Here is a 14,143-nt window from a genome sequence, read left to right as displayed (position 1 = left end):
GACAAAGCCGTTTTATGTTACAACGCCGATTTTTTACGTGAATGCTGCTCCGCACATTGGTCATTTATATACCATGTTAATTGCAGATACGCAATGTAGGTGGCATAAACTTAACCCACAAAAGCATGCTTATATGCTTACAGGAACCGATGAACATGGACTTAAAATTCAGACAGTTGCAAGGCAGCAGGGAATTGACCCAAAAGTTCTAGTAGACAATGTCTCGGAGAACTTTAGAAGTTTATGCGCCGAGGCAAACATAAAGTATGATAGGTTTATCAGAACAACCGATGCCGATCATGTAGAATTGACGCAATTTTTTTGGAACTTGATGAAAGAAAAAGGGTACATTTACAAGGGGTCGCATAGCGGTTGGTATTGTGTAAGCGATGAGACATTTTACCCAGAAACAAGTATAGAAGAGGTGGAGAGAAATGGAAAAATGGTTAAAATCTCAATGGAATCAAAGAATGAAGTTATATATGAAGAAGAAACCAACTATTTTTTCAGGTTGTCATTGTTCCAAGATAAGTTGATTCGTTTTCTTAAGCAAAACCCAGATTTTATAAAACCAAGACATAGATACGATTTCATTTTAAATGAACTTATGAATAGTAAACTAGAAGACTTATCAATTTCAAGACCGGCAAGCAGATTGCAATGGAGTATTACTGTACCTGATGATGACACGCAAAAGATATATGTTTGGTTTGATGCCTTGCTAAACTACCTCACTGCAGCTGGGTTTCCAAAAGGTTTCAGTACCAAAAAGAACAGCAACAACAACAACAACAACAACAACAACAACAATAATAATGATCAGTTTGAAACCCCCGAGAACAACATATGGCCAGCAACTCATATTATTGGCAAGGACATAATAAGATTTCATTGTATATATTGGCCAATCTTTCTCATTGCTGCCGGTGTTGAATTACCCCGGCAAGTCATTGTGCACTCACATTGGCTCAGTGACGGTGTCAAAATGAGCAAAAGCTTGGGCAACGTAGTTAATCCACTGGATATTTTGGAATATTACGGCATTGATCCAGTTCGCTTTTTCTTTATGGAGAACTCAAACATCAATGACGACTGTAAATATAGTGACAATCTTTTAGATATGTCTCGAGACTCCTTGATAAAGAAATATTGCAACTTGCTTAGCAGAATGAGTTTTGCCAAGTTTAGTATCAAAGAGTCTGTTGAATTTTATCACAAGGGTGAATTTCAAGACATTGATAAGGAAATCACCAATGAGCTAGGGGGCGATATGGCACAACTTGTACAAGTTTTGGAATCTGACATGAACCTGTTATATTCTCGAATGGATGAGAAAATTTGTCAATTTGATTATATAAGGGCTGTACAACTATGGTGGCTGGTGATAAATCAGGCCAACTATCTCTTTCAAAATGCGCACCCATGGGTGTATGCTAAAGTTATTGAAGACCAAGATCAGCCAGAGGACATTAAAGAGAAATCAAGGAAATTGATGAACTACTTTACATTTGTTTGTTCCGAAACCATCAGAATAGCATCTATTTTAATTCAGCCGGTCATGCCTGAGTTGCTGACCAAGGTTTTGGACTGTTTGAGCGTTGATGAATATAGGAGGAATAGTGATTTTGCAAGATTTGGTGCAGACAAGAATTATGGCAAAGGGTCGAATTCGGGAAAGTTTAAAGCGCCGTTAGAGAAAAAAGTTGCCCACTAACAAGCTGCCATCGACACTATCGAGCAGAGCGAGATAGTGGAGCAACACTGACTAGCTTGTCACAACACTATCGAGCAAAGCGAGATAGTGGGGCAACACTTTGTAGCTTGTCACAACACTATCGAGCAGAGCGAGACAGTGGAACAATACTGACTAGCTTGTTACAGCACTGACTAGCTTGTCACAACACTATCGAGCAAAGCGAGATAGTGGAGCACAATTAAATATTAGTAATATATAATCAATATAGTTTACACATTGACTAGCTACCACCAACACCATCGAGTAGAGCGAAACTAACTTGCTACAACATTATCGAGCAGAGCAAGACAGCTTGCTACAACACCATCGAGTAGAGCGAAACTAACTTGCTACAACACTATCTCGCTATGCTCGATAGTGTTGTTTGTGTTGTGTCTTTTTTCAATGTCGCAACAAACATTTTAGTCAAAATGTTTTTTTAGGGCAGTGGATTCTACCCCCAGAGCGACACAGTCAAAGATTCGAGTTTGTTTAGGAAGAAATGGCTGCAAAAAAAAAAGGTTGCAAATGTTCATTGCTGCAAATGCAAAAAGACTCTTTGCTTTTTAAACTCAATATGGAAAAGCAAGAGTCAGTAAAGTATTTGCGCGGGTTTCAACCAAAAAATAAAACGTCATATATGAAAGAATTATCCTCTTGACACTATTATTGAAAGAAGAATAAATAAAGAAGGAATTACAAGGCATAGTGGTATATTAAACCTTTCTAACTGATGAAAAAACATTGTAAAATAATTAGAGTCCAACCACTGTATACAGATAAACCCACTGTTTTACCTTTCTCGTGTGGTTTCCAATAAGGTTTTGGAAAACGCGTGCGTATACCAAAACTTTTATGAACGCACTGATTTCAATTCTTGAGTGAGGCAAAAAAAAAAAAAAAAAAAAACAAGTAAAAAGGCTATAGAGTAATAGTAAAAGAGTTTACTATTGAATATTGTTTGAGGAGCCGAAATAGCTGAGGGGAATATATTGCCGAGGTGTTGATACAGCTGAGGAGAATATATTTGTTGAGGAGCTTATACTATCACAAGTGGTTGACTAGAAGAACTCGGATTTGGGCTTGAAGGTTAATTCTAGGCGCGCACATATATAAGTAGAAGCTTGAGAATTTTGACTAAGCTTAGCAGTTGGAGCTTAGCAGTTGGAGCTTAGCGGTTGGAGCTTAGCGATTAGAGCTTATCAATTGGAGCTTAACGGTTGAGAATTGACAGGCCGAGGGTAGTTTTCAGGTCTCAAACCCATTTATGTTCTATCCCCTTCTGCACTTAATACAAGGTAATTATGAGTCGCAGAATTAGAATTCCTGAGGACGACGATTCGCTCTCTAACCACAATGATGAGGATTTACCACCTAGAAGGTCCAACAAATCAGTTTCTTATAAGGAGGATGAGGATGAGGATGAGGAGGAGGAGGAGGAGGGCAATAGCAAAGCTGTCACACCACTAGCAAACGGAAACGGAAACGGAAACGGAAACGGAAATGGAGACAACTATGAAAGCGAAGACGCATTTGATCAAGATGCACTGGATAAAGCATCCTTGTCGGAAAAGGAGGACGATGGTGACGATTACTATGACGAAGACGATGATACAATTTCTCGGCCGAAACGGAAAAAGAGGAAAATCGGACCCAAAGGTAATGCAAGAGGAGGAACAGGAGGAAGAAAAGGAAGAAAAAGACAGCATGTAGATTCTGAAGACGAGGATTTCCACGATGACGATGATGACGGAGCGGGTGATGAGGAAGAAGATTCAGCATTCTCTGAAGAATACGAAGACGATGATTTCGTACAAAGGAAAAGACGCGACAACTTTATAGTGAAGGACGAGAACGAGTGGGACGACGATGATGACGTTGCCTACGGTAAGAAACCAAAAGGTAAAAGAGGTCGTAAGAGTAAAGCAAGATCGCGATCAGCAGAACCTAGAAGAACAACAAGATCAGGTAGGGTTTTGGAAGAAGACGATACCCTGAATACATTGGGCGATACTACCCGAGATGATGGAGAAGACGATGTGGACGATATCAAGAAAGAGATTGCCGACTTGTATGACTCTTCTCCAATTCACGAATCTGAACCTTCTCATCACAAACTTCGCCAAAGAACAAAAGTCGATTATACAATACCGCCACCAGTAAGCAATGACATGATGTTGGAGAGGCCCACGACTCCGTCAAGTGGCAAAGGTCGAAGAGGCAGACCAACAAGACAAAATGAATTTCGACAAATCTTGTACCCTACAGCTGGACCATTTGGTGGCAGCGACGTTATCTCATTATTTGGGACAAATATTCCACCAGGAGGCATTCCCCTACCAGGAATAACTAATACAAACAACTTGACTGCAATTGGACAGAATGTTAGCGATTCAGACAGTTCAGAAGACGAGATAATGCCTTTAAACGGGGAAGCAACTGTGAGCAAAAAAACTCCGAAAAAGGAGAAAGCAGATAGTTTATTGATCACTAGTGGTTCAGACGACAAGAAGAAAAATAAAAACAATTTGAGTGATACCGATCCACTAGGAGTAGACATGAATATAGACTTTTCCGTTGTTGGTGGTTTAGATAATTACATCAACCAGTTGAAAGAAATGGTTGCACTACCATTGCTATACCCAGAGCTATACCAAAATTTTGCAATAACTCCACCAAGAGGTGTTTTGTTTCATGGCCCTCCAGGTACGGGTAAAACGTTGATGGCAAGAGCTCTAGCTGCCAGCTACTCCACCTCGGAGAGGAAAATTACGTTTTTCATGAGAAAAGGAGCCGACTGTTTGAGTAAATGGGTTGGTGAAGCTGAAAGACAATTGAGGTTGTTGTTTGAAGAAGCGAAAAACCAGCAACCTTCCATAATATTTTTTGATGAAATTGATGGTTTGGCGCCTGTTAGATCTTCGAAGCAAGAGCAGATTCACGCCAGTATTGTTTCAACGTTGCTAGCATTGATGGACGGTATGGATAATAGAGGACAAGTGATTGTTATTGGAGCAACCAATAGACCAGATGCAATAGACCCTGCGTTGAGAAGACCCGGTAGATTCGACAGAGAGTTTTACTTTTCTTTACCTGACGTTGACTCAAGGAAGGAAATTTTGAAAATACATACAAAGAAATGGGTTCCTCCCCTTGAGGACAGTTTCATAGGCAAGTTGGCAGATCTCACAAAGGGGTATGGAGGTGCTGATTTGAGAGCGCTATGTACTGAAGCCGCATTGAACAGTATCCAAAGAAAATATCCACAAATTTATGAAACGAATGATAAGCTCGATGTCAACCCGACAAAGGTGAAAGTGATTGCAAAAGATTTTATGAGAGCCTTGGATAGGATTGTCCCTTCGAGTGCCAGGTCTACTTCTGGTGGTTCATCTCCACTTGCAGACCATTTAAAACCATTGTTACAGAATGAATTCGATGAAATTATAGCAAGATTAACCGACTTGCTTCCAGCATCAGTAAACAAAAATGGAAAACAGAAATTAACCGCATTGGAAGAAGCAAAATATCTTGATCCAACAATAAACGACCCCGATGGCGGTTTTGCAAAGCAACAGTTGTTAAAGAATTTGGAAAGTTCAAGAATATGCAGGCCTCATTTGTTAATTAGTGGACGTGAAGGAAACGGACAGCAATATCTTACTGCTGCCATATTGAACCATTTGGAAGGATTTCAAGTACAGTCATTAGACTTGGGGACAATTTTTGGCGATTCTACAAGAACGCCCGAGCTGTCAGTTGTCCATGCATTTATCGAAGCTAAAAGACATCAACCAGCAATAGTATTGATTCCCAATATAGACATATGGTTTGAAGTTTTACCAGGACCTGCTAGAGCTACGTTGTCCACTTTGCTAAGGAGTTTGAAAAGTAATGAGAAGATTCTATTGCTTGGTGTTGCGGAAACTTTGATAGAGCATATGGACCACGAGATTAAAGCGATTTTTGGGTTTGAAAGCCCTAGCAACAATTTAAGTTTACGAAATCCGACGCTATCTGAAAGAGACAATTACTTTGCAACTCTATGGAAGACCTTAGCAATGAAACCGTATGAGTTTGTCAATGATTTTCAAAATCGACCAAAAAGGAAACTAAAACAGTTGAAAGTTGTCGAGCTAGCAAAAAAGGACTCACAGTTGGAGCTCACGAAAAAAAAGATAAAAGAACAGGAGTACAATGATACTAAGCTAAAAAACGTATTGAAAATCAAGTTGGCTAGTTTAATGGACTTGTTCAAAGTGCGTTACAAGCGATTTAAAAAACCAATAGTTGACGAAAATTTGTTGCATCATTTGTTTGATCCATCAGTGTTGGACAATCCACTACACAATTATCAAGTTCTTTATGTGCGCTCTTCAGACGAGGGATGTACAAATATGATCAAGGAGCTATCAACGGGTAGAAATTACTACAACATGGATTTGGATACAATTGAAGAAAGATTGTGGAATGGATTTTATAGCGAACCAAAACAGTTTTTGAAGGATTTGAAGTTAATTTTGAAAGATAGTATAACATCGAATGACCGAGACCGGATTCTCAAAGCGAATGAAATGATCACAAATGCACAATTTGGTATTGACGATTTTGCCAATCGAGAGTTTCTCAAGGCTTGTAGAGAGGTTAGGGAGAGGGATTTGATGAAACAAAAGCAATTGTTGAAAGAACACGAAGAGTTAAAGGCAAGAGTGGAAGCGGAAAGACGAGTAAAGGAGAATGTTATAGTAGACAATACAATTGGCGTGGATGCAACAAATGGTACCATGCTACATGGTGTACCCGAGCCGATGGTTGTATCAGACGAGAAAATGAAACCGGAAACTATGCTTCAAAACGGCGATGTGGAAGGTACGAATATTGCGGCTGCTGCGGCAGCAGTGGTAACAAAGGAGGTTGAAAAAAATTTCGAAATCAATGGATGCGATGCAGTAGGAGAAGAACGTTCGACCAGAAATGCTATTGTAAAGGAACCGAAACCAGAAGCAGAAGCAGAACCGAAACCAGAAGCAGAACCAAAAGCAGAACCAAAAGCAGAACCAAAAGCAGAAGCAGAAGCAGAAGCGGAATTGGAGTCAGAGTCGGAAGCAGAAGATTTTGATATTGATCTTACAAAAGAAGTTATACTTGACAGTTCCAGAATAGATCATCTCAAAAACGAGATCTTGGCAATGACAGAGGATTATAATGTAGAAAAACTTGAAGTTGTGTTGGCTCGATTAATGGATGTGATTTGGAAGGACCGGAATCAATGGGACAAGTCTTGCACGCTAGACAACCTTCAAAAAACGATATCAGCCATAAAGTCTACACCATAATACTAGATAAAGCCTTATTCTTATTCTTATTCTTATTCTCATTCTTGACTGCCACCGACACTATCTCCACTATCTCGCTCTGCTTGATAGTGTTCTCTTGAGGTGAACTTGCCTCTACTAAATGTATCCAAAATATCTCTTCTCTAATCCTCTGCAGTTCCGTCTCTTGGTCTGTAATGAATATCCAACCCTTCTAAGGTATCAACTATATCCAACGGCAACCGTCCATTCACTTTAACCGCATATAGCCCCGGTACAAACCCGTCTATCCTTAGCCACCTCGCCACCCACGATCCTTTGCTATCTTGTCCTAAAGCCACTAGTCCTTCATACGAAGGGGAAGTACATTCTGCCACTTGAGAACTATCACCGCTAAAATGTAATAAAGACTCACAGTTGGGACACCCTTTAGTACGAAATGACTTCATCGACTGTATTATCCCGCATAGCATGCATGCTCTATCTGCCTTTGTCGACATTTCCGTGGTGGTGTAATAAATGAAAAACTTGGAGTAGTTTTCCTATTGGGGTTTTTTATTTTTTTTTTTTTTCACTTTGTTTTTGTATGGACCTTTCCTCATCATCAGAGTTAAGTAAGGAGATGATATTACGAAATACTAGGGTAGTGGCGCCTATTATTAGAGTACGACTATTGCAGGTTCCAAGAGTGCGGCAGCTATCATTTGACCACAATGCAATTATTACGACATTCACTGAATCTTTTCAAACTATACATGAATATTCGAATTTGCCCTGGTGGGCGCTTATTCCAATAACTACATTTGTTTTGAGATCCGTATGGACATTACCCTTGGCTATTATGCAAAGGAAAAGGATCCAGAAACAAAGCTCATTGAAGCCGCTCATTAGCGCCCTTGGTCCTATACTCAAGATGAATCTTGCAAAAAGAGTTCAAAAAGCCAAAACCCAAGTGGAAAAAGTAGATAAAGCAGGTATGGATTACTCGCAAGTTACACAAGCGCCATTGGCCAATATGACATATGAGCAAATATTGCTACTATCTACTAAAGAAGTTAGGAAGCGTCAAAAACAATTGTTCAAGAAACACGGTGTAGAGCTTTGGAAGAATTTCATCCTTCCAACGTTCCAAATCCCACTTTGGATTATTATGTCTTTGACTATGAGAGACTTGAGTGGCTGGTCATCCTGGGACAATGTACACAACAAGGCACTTGATTCAAGTTTGTATACAGAAGGATGTCTCTGGTTCCAGGATCTAACCGTTGCCGACACGCTACATGTATTTCCCGTGATTTTGGGACTAATTACTTTGTGTAATATCGAATGGACTTTCAAGACCTTGGAACTCTCAAGGTTGGTGCGGCGTGTGAAATATAGGCCAACTTTAACTGATGCCGTGGCTAATTTTGCGAGATTATCGATAGTTTTCATGATGGCCATATCGATTCACGCACCTTCTGCATTGACTTTGTACTGGTTGAGCTCGCAGTTGTATTCACTAGTACAGAATATTGTACTAGATTTGAGGTTTCCCATCTCCTATACTCCGAAAAAAAGGTTTAATTGGAAGAAAACGGCAAACGATGAATAAAAAAGAAGAAACCAAGGAGGGGGGCGAGGGGGGGGGTTCATTCATTGAAGCAAGTTGGAGTTGTTGTAAATTCTTGTATAAATTGAGTAGTTCGAATTATAGTGGTTTAATTAATTTGTCTCATCTCATCTCATCTCATCTCATCTCTATCAGTAGATTTCTCGCGATATAAAACGAATTGAGCTGAGTTGAGATTTAAGTGCGCTTTAATTGAATAAGCCCTCAAATGAGTATTGAATTCATCAAAAGAGCAAACGAGAAGCTATATAACAAGATAACTAAGGAGTTATCTGAACAAACTTTGAGAAAGTATGACGATAATACCAAGACTTTTGAAGAATTAGACCATTGGAAAGAGAAGGATCTACCTTGCTTGCTCAAGAAACGATACCAAGGTTCAGAAGAGGTGACAACATATTTGACTAAAAGTGAATTGATCAATTTAATGGATTGGAAATTGAACAAGGGCACCTTTAGACCATCGCTACCAAAGTTGATCAAGTCAAATGACGAGGAGGCTGTAAAGAAAGTTACTGAAAACGGCTATAAAATCATTATTGACTATTTCAAGTCATTACCTCGCGACTTTTGGTCGAGTGAGACTACAATCGAAGCTCAGCAAACTTATTCAAAGACAATCCGTACTGCGTTTAAGAAGTTATGCGAGTTGAGAGGTGTTGGGCCTGCAACGGCAAGTCTTGTTCTCAATTGTTTAACTGGAATCTACCCAAACCTCACACCGCCATTTTTCAGCGATGAAAGCTTTATTTATTATGTGATTGATCCATCAAGACCAGACACAAAGATTAAGTATAGTGTCAAAGAATATGCAGATGAGTTGCTACCGGTATATTTCGACTTAATGAGGCAAATTCCAGATTACACATTGCACGATTTGGAGAAAGGCGCTTGGTCGTTGAAGTATTATGACATGTATCGTGACGATAAACTTATAAACGTGGCTAATCCTTTTGACAAAAAGGATGAGGGATGGAATAAATTCGAAAAGAAGATCTCCTCTTCTCAGACCAACCTGAGTCGAAAAGGAAATGCTTCTAATTCAAAAGATGAAATAGACCCACCTAAAAAGAAAAGAAAAGATGAGGTAGACCACTCACCTAAAAAGAAAAGAAAAGTCAAGTAAACCAAACCAAATACATGTTGAGACTCATAAACACTAGTGGAGGCTAGTAGAGTCAATTAATAATGGAGTGAGAGTCGGCGGAGAACCTAGCGATAATATAGGAATACGACACCTGCGTCCTCTTCGACTCCGCTAGCCTAAGTTCCTACTCTCATTTTGTTTTTAATGATCATCGTTATTCAATTATGTTCCTATTATTTATTTTTTTCGCACCCATAAGCTCATCTCTAGAATATTATACCCTTTTTCCAACAGTTTCAATATAATCCAATAGATATGCTTTTGAGTTATATGAAGAGCAGCAGAGGTCTTCAATTGATGTATAGTGCTACTGGTACTAGATTACTAACCACATACAGCAAGAATCCCCAGATCTATATCCATGAGAATCCTCCCAAGCATTATAATTTTTCACTCTCAAAGAAGCCAAATTCCATAGTGATAGGCTCATCACAATCCATGGACCCGAAGCCATCCACTTTTTATACGAATCCCAAATTCCAGTCAATTTTACAAATGACAATGAAGAAGAAAATCTATGATGATTTTACTTTTATTATGGAGGCAGGAACAAATGCCAATTCGTACATGCCCATCTACGATTTCAGAGAAATCCCAAGATACTCAAGAACCCCTTATATTGGAGATGTTTTTGGATATGTACAAATTGACAATGAGGGGAAAATGATTCCTCAAAGCTGGCAAAAGAATGATATGTATGAGGTATGCAGTGGCAAGACGGGGTTATGCAAATTTAGTGAATTCATGTATGAAACATTACGAGAGGAATGCGAAAGGGACAGAGAAAATTAAAGTATCAAAAACCAAAAGAAAGGGGATTTCTACCTACTTGTATTATTATCTCTTTTTCTTTATTAGTCACAAAGGATTTTTTTAACGAATTTGATTACATCCTCCAACTCCTCTTCACTAGCACCGTGAGAAACTCTGCTGTATCCGTGAAATTCCAAGTTTTTGAAGCCCAATTTGTTCTTGTAATAGGTACAAGTCTTTTCTCCAAATCGATAAGAGATCATAGAATCAGCCTTACCGTGACCTTGGAAAATTGGCGTCTCGTAATTGACATGCTTGACCAAATGTTTCTTTTCCAATTCCTGAGCAACTGCAGGTGTTATAAATCCAGATAATGCAATAACACCACCGATTTTGTAATCCAATAAGGCTAAAGTAGCTAATGCGATTGCTGCACCTTGACTGAATCCTCCAATAATAATTTTTTCAGCAGGAATGTGTTGACGATTGATTTGATCATCAACCAAAGCCTTCAAAACGGTGGTACAAGTCTTGAAGAAACCTGCCACGTCCTGTTCTGCATTTGGATTCCCAAATTCATATATATCAAACCATGCAGGTAGTAGCATACCATTATTGACAGTAATATTAAGCTGCGGCGCATCGGGGAATATAAAACAAGTTGAATTTCCAACTTCTGCTGGTATTAATCGAGATTGGCGGATCACCCGAGATAAAAAGCTCCATCCTTCCCCGGTGTCTCCAAGACCATGTAAGAAAATAAGACAAGCTTTGGGTGGCAATTTTGCTGGGACTCTAATTCCTGGTACGACTGTCATATCTAACTCTGGTTCAGGAAGTGATTGTGGAATGAGCTTTGATTAATAAAATGATTGTGGAATGAGCTTTAAATACTTGAATTGTTAGGGAATGAGGTTTAATTAAATAAATGATCAGGGAATGAGCTTTAATTAAACGATTACAGAATGAGTTTCAATTAATTAGACAATTACGGAATGAGTTTCAATTAATTACGGAATGAGTTTCAACTAATTACGGAATGAGCTTCAATTCACTAAACGATTAGGGAGTGAGCTTCAATTAATGAGCTTTAATTAATTGTTAAACGATTGTTCATTTTTTTTTTTGAACGTGCAAAGTACATGATGAGCTACCAAATGTCATGCAAGGAGACGAGTCCCCTTCAACTAGGAAGTCTACTAGGGAGTCTATTTAAACCAGGAAGTCTACTAGGGAGTTTACCAGGAAGTCCACCTCTATCATCAATTTGATGGTTTTGATTGTTTTTTGAGGTGTTGGATTATTTTCTAGCAGTTTGTCTGCCACTATCGAGCAGAGCGAGATAGTGGAGCACACTAGCTGCTACAGACACTATCGACACTACAGATTAGGTGTCGATTTTCAGTATTCTTTCTCACTATATATGCAAATGAATCTTGAGTTCTATAAGTTGAGATACTGTAGTAATTTGGGTTTTAGTAACTGAGTTGTAAAGGTAACACTCATTTCTTGCTTTGCTAGCAACTCAATCGTTTCAATGAATCTGCACGTAAGAAACTGTTTCTTGATAAAGAGCACACTATCAAGCAAAGCGAGATAATGGAGCATTGACTAGTGACATAGTGTTTAAAAACAAGTTAATCAAGAATGGGCTACAGTGCTGCTATCAAGTTATACAATTATTGCACACCACTTTACTACTTTCTTTCGACTAGTCTCTAAGCCAAAAAAAAAAAAAAAAAAAAAACAATACATAACCACAGTATGATCGAACTAAACTGCAGAGGATGGCATCCTTACCAAGGAACTACATTATCGGGCCTCAAAAGGCCCTCCCTGTTATCATAGAAAAGCTTATTATCAGGTTAGAGGTACTTTTAGTCTAGATAAGCAAATTTGAGCAAACATTTTGGTTAATAACACTATTGTTTATTGTAGCCTGTTTTCTCATAACCATTCACCACATTTACACTATTTATTTTAATAGACTATCTTTATAGACTGTCAAGCAGAACGAGATAATCTGCATCTGCTCTCTCTATAGGCTATCGAGCAAAGTGAGACAGTTTGCATCTGCTCTCTCTATAGGCTATCGAGCAAAGTGAGACAGTTTGCATCTGCTCTCTCTATAGACTATAGAGCAAAGTGAGATAGTCTACATCTGCTCTCTATCTACTCTCTCTATCTACTCTTTCTATAGACTATCTCGCTTTGCTCGATAGTCTACATCTGCTTTGCTCGATAGTCTACATCTGCTTTGCTCGATAGTCTACATCTGCTTTGCTCAATAGTCTACATCAATTGAAATATGCTTTTTTTGAGTAGAGGGCTTTTTTTCAGTAACGTGCCCATTAAGTTGTAACGCAAATCTATGCTATTAAAACTCACACAATTAAATTTTCAACATACGGAAAATTAAAGGGTTACAAGTCCTTACTCATCAATACGAAAGTTTAATAAGCTAGGGTTTCAGTGTGTTTTAAGATTTCAGTAGGTTTTCTTTTTCCCATTTTCTTCTTTTTCATTTTTTCTTGGGAAAGTTTCTGGTCTATCAAAAAGAGGGTCACTTGAAAAAGTTTAGACCACTCTTAAGGTTAGACTACCCAACCCAACCCAACTCCCCCCTCCTCCCCTATGGCGAGTGGGAAATGTTAAAGCTTGCATTATTTTAATCATTGCGCATTGAATATCTCTAGAGTAAAGGCAATGTGGTACTGACTAAACTACCAAATTCTCGCCTCATTCTTTCTCCCCCCCCCCTCCTTAACCAATTGACCCTTTGACAAAAAAAAAATAAAGGCCCTTTTTTTTTCTTTAAAGTTTATCTGATGATATTCACAATTAATTACAAAACAACTTGAAATCAAATCCAATAAGTTAGCCATATTGTTCATGCAGGATCTTAGCCAAAACTGACAAAGCACACCACATAAGAAGGTCCACATAAGATGGACTGAAACTCTCTTATTTATTTTTTTATTTCAATATTTTTTTTATTGTGGTTTGAGTTGCATACGGCTGATGACTTTGCAGATCGTCAATCAAGACGATTCTTTTTTTTTTTTTGGTAACAAATATCAACATTTTTAGCATTAAGAAAAACCTAATTTTTCAACTAAAATAATTGCAATTGCACAATAGCCGATGGGTACAAACCAAAAAAAGAGACATGGGGGAAAAGGGAATATGGTGCAGGAGTTGTTTATCTATTGTAGGTATATCTATCCGTGCGCCATATCCTTATCTCACTGCAACTTACTGTGTAGAAATATTAATTGTTACCCATAGTTTTTTTGTTTTTTTTTCTTTCATTTATTTATTTTTTTACTTTTTTATTTATTTTTATTTTTCAATCCTTCAAGTATCGAATGGTCAACCAAAGTATTAGTATTATTATCTACAACAAGCACCAGTTTTTCCAGTTTTTCTTAACTACAGAGTGAGGGTCACACAAGACACATAAAGAGTAAGGCCGTTTTTCCTACTTGGTGATACCAACAAACAACTTGTACATGATAAATTATTTTTTTTGATGGGTTTAAAATTTTAATGAGGATGCAATCAAATCCTTTGTACAAAAA

General features: G+C 38.4%; 6 protein-coding genes across 6 annotated transcripts; 4 read left to right on the top strand and 2 right to left on the bottom strand. All coding sequences in view use genetic code 12, as the record gives it.

The window, feature by feature from the left end:
• Positions 1 to 73: 73 nt before the first annotated feature.
• On the top strand, positions 74 to 1,714 carry MSM1 (methionine--tRNA ligase; the record flags this gene model as incomplete). Its single annotated transcript, XM_049323680.1, has 1 exon — positions 74 to 1,714. One exon carries the CDS (start codon positions 74 to 76, stop codon positions 1,712 to 1,714), a length of 1,641 nt encoding a protein of 546 aa, XP_049180492.1.
• Positions 1,715 to 3,039: 1,325 nt separating this feature from the next.
• Positions 3,040 to 7,071, top strand: KGF56_002449 (uncharacterized protein; the record flags this gene model as incomplete). Its single annotated transcript, XM_049323679.1, has 1 exon — positions 3,040 to 7,071. The coding sequence occupies one exon, from the start codon at positions 3,040 to 3,042 to the stop codon at positions 7,069 to 7,071; it is 4,032 nt and encodes a 1,343-aa protein (XP_049180491.1).
• Positions 7,072 to 7,214: 143 nt separating this feature from the next.
• Positions 7,215 to 7,550, bottom strand: KGF56_002448 (transcription elongation factor; the record flags this gene model as incomplete). Its single annotated transcript, XM_049323678.1, has 1 exon — positions 7,215 to 7,550. The coding sequence occupies one exon, from the start codon at positions 7,548 to 7,550 to the stop codon at positions 7,215 to 7,217; it is 336 nt and encodes a 111-aa protein (XP_049180490.1).
• Positions 7,551 to 7,636: 86 nt separating this feature from the next.
• On the top strand, positions 7,637 to 9,788 carry KGF56_002447 (membrane insertase; the record flags this gene model as incomplete). The annotated part of the gene is made up of 2 exons (XM_049323677.1): positions 7,637 to 8,544; positions 8,951 to 9,788. The coding sequence occupies 2 exons, from the start codon at positions 7,637 to 7,639 to the stop codon at positions 9,786 to 9,788; spliced, it is 1,746 nt and encodes a 581-aa protein (XP_049180489.1).
• Positions 9,789 to 10,064: 276 nt separating this feature from the next.
• KGF56_002446 (uncharacterized protein) lies at positions 10,065 to 10,601 on the top strand (the record flags this gene model as incomplete). Its single annotated transcript, XM_049323676.1, has 1 exon — positions 10,065 to 10,601. The coding sequence occupies one exon, from the start codon at positions 10,065 to 10,067 to the stop codon at positions 10,599 to 10,601; it is 537 nt and encodes a 178-aa protein (XP_049180488.1).
• A 62-nt stretch (positions 10,602 to 10,663) lies between these two features.
• On the bottom strand, positions 10,664 to 11,380 carry KGF56_002445 (palmitoyl-(protein) hydrolase; the record flags this gene model as incomplete). The annotated part of the gene is made up of 1 exon (XM_049323675.1): positions 10,664 to 11,380. The coding sequence occupies one exon, from the start codon at positions 11,378 to 11,380 to the stop codon at positions 10,664 to 10,666; it is 717 nt and encodes a 238-aa protein (XP_049180487.1).
• Between the last annotated feature and the right edge of the window lie 2,763 nt (positions 11,381 to 14,143).

This window comes from Candida oxycetoniae (assembly GCF_023343755.2).
Source record: "Candida oxycetoniae strain CBS 10844 chromosome Unknown scaffold52, whole genome shotgun sequence".
In the NCBI taxonomy this organism is placed as follows: domain Eukaryota; kingdom Fungi; phylum Ascomycota; class Pichiomycetes; order Serinales; family Debaryomycetaceae; genus Lodderomyces; species Lodderomyces oxycetoniae.
This window is presented reverse-complemented; position numbering and strand designations above follow the sequence as displayed.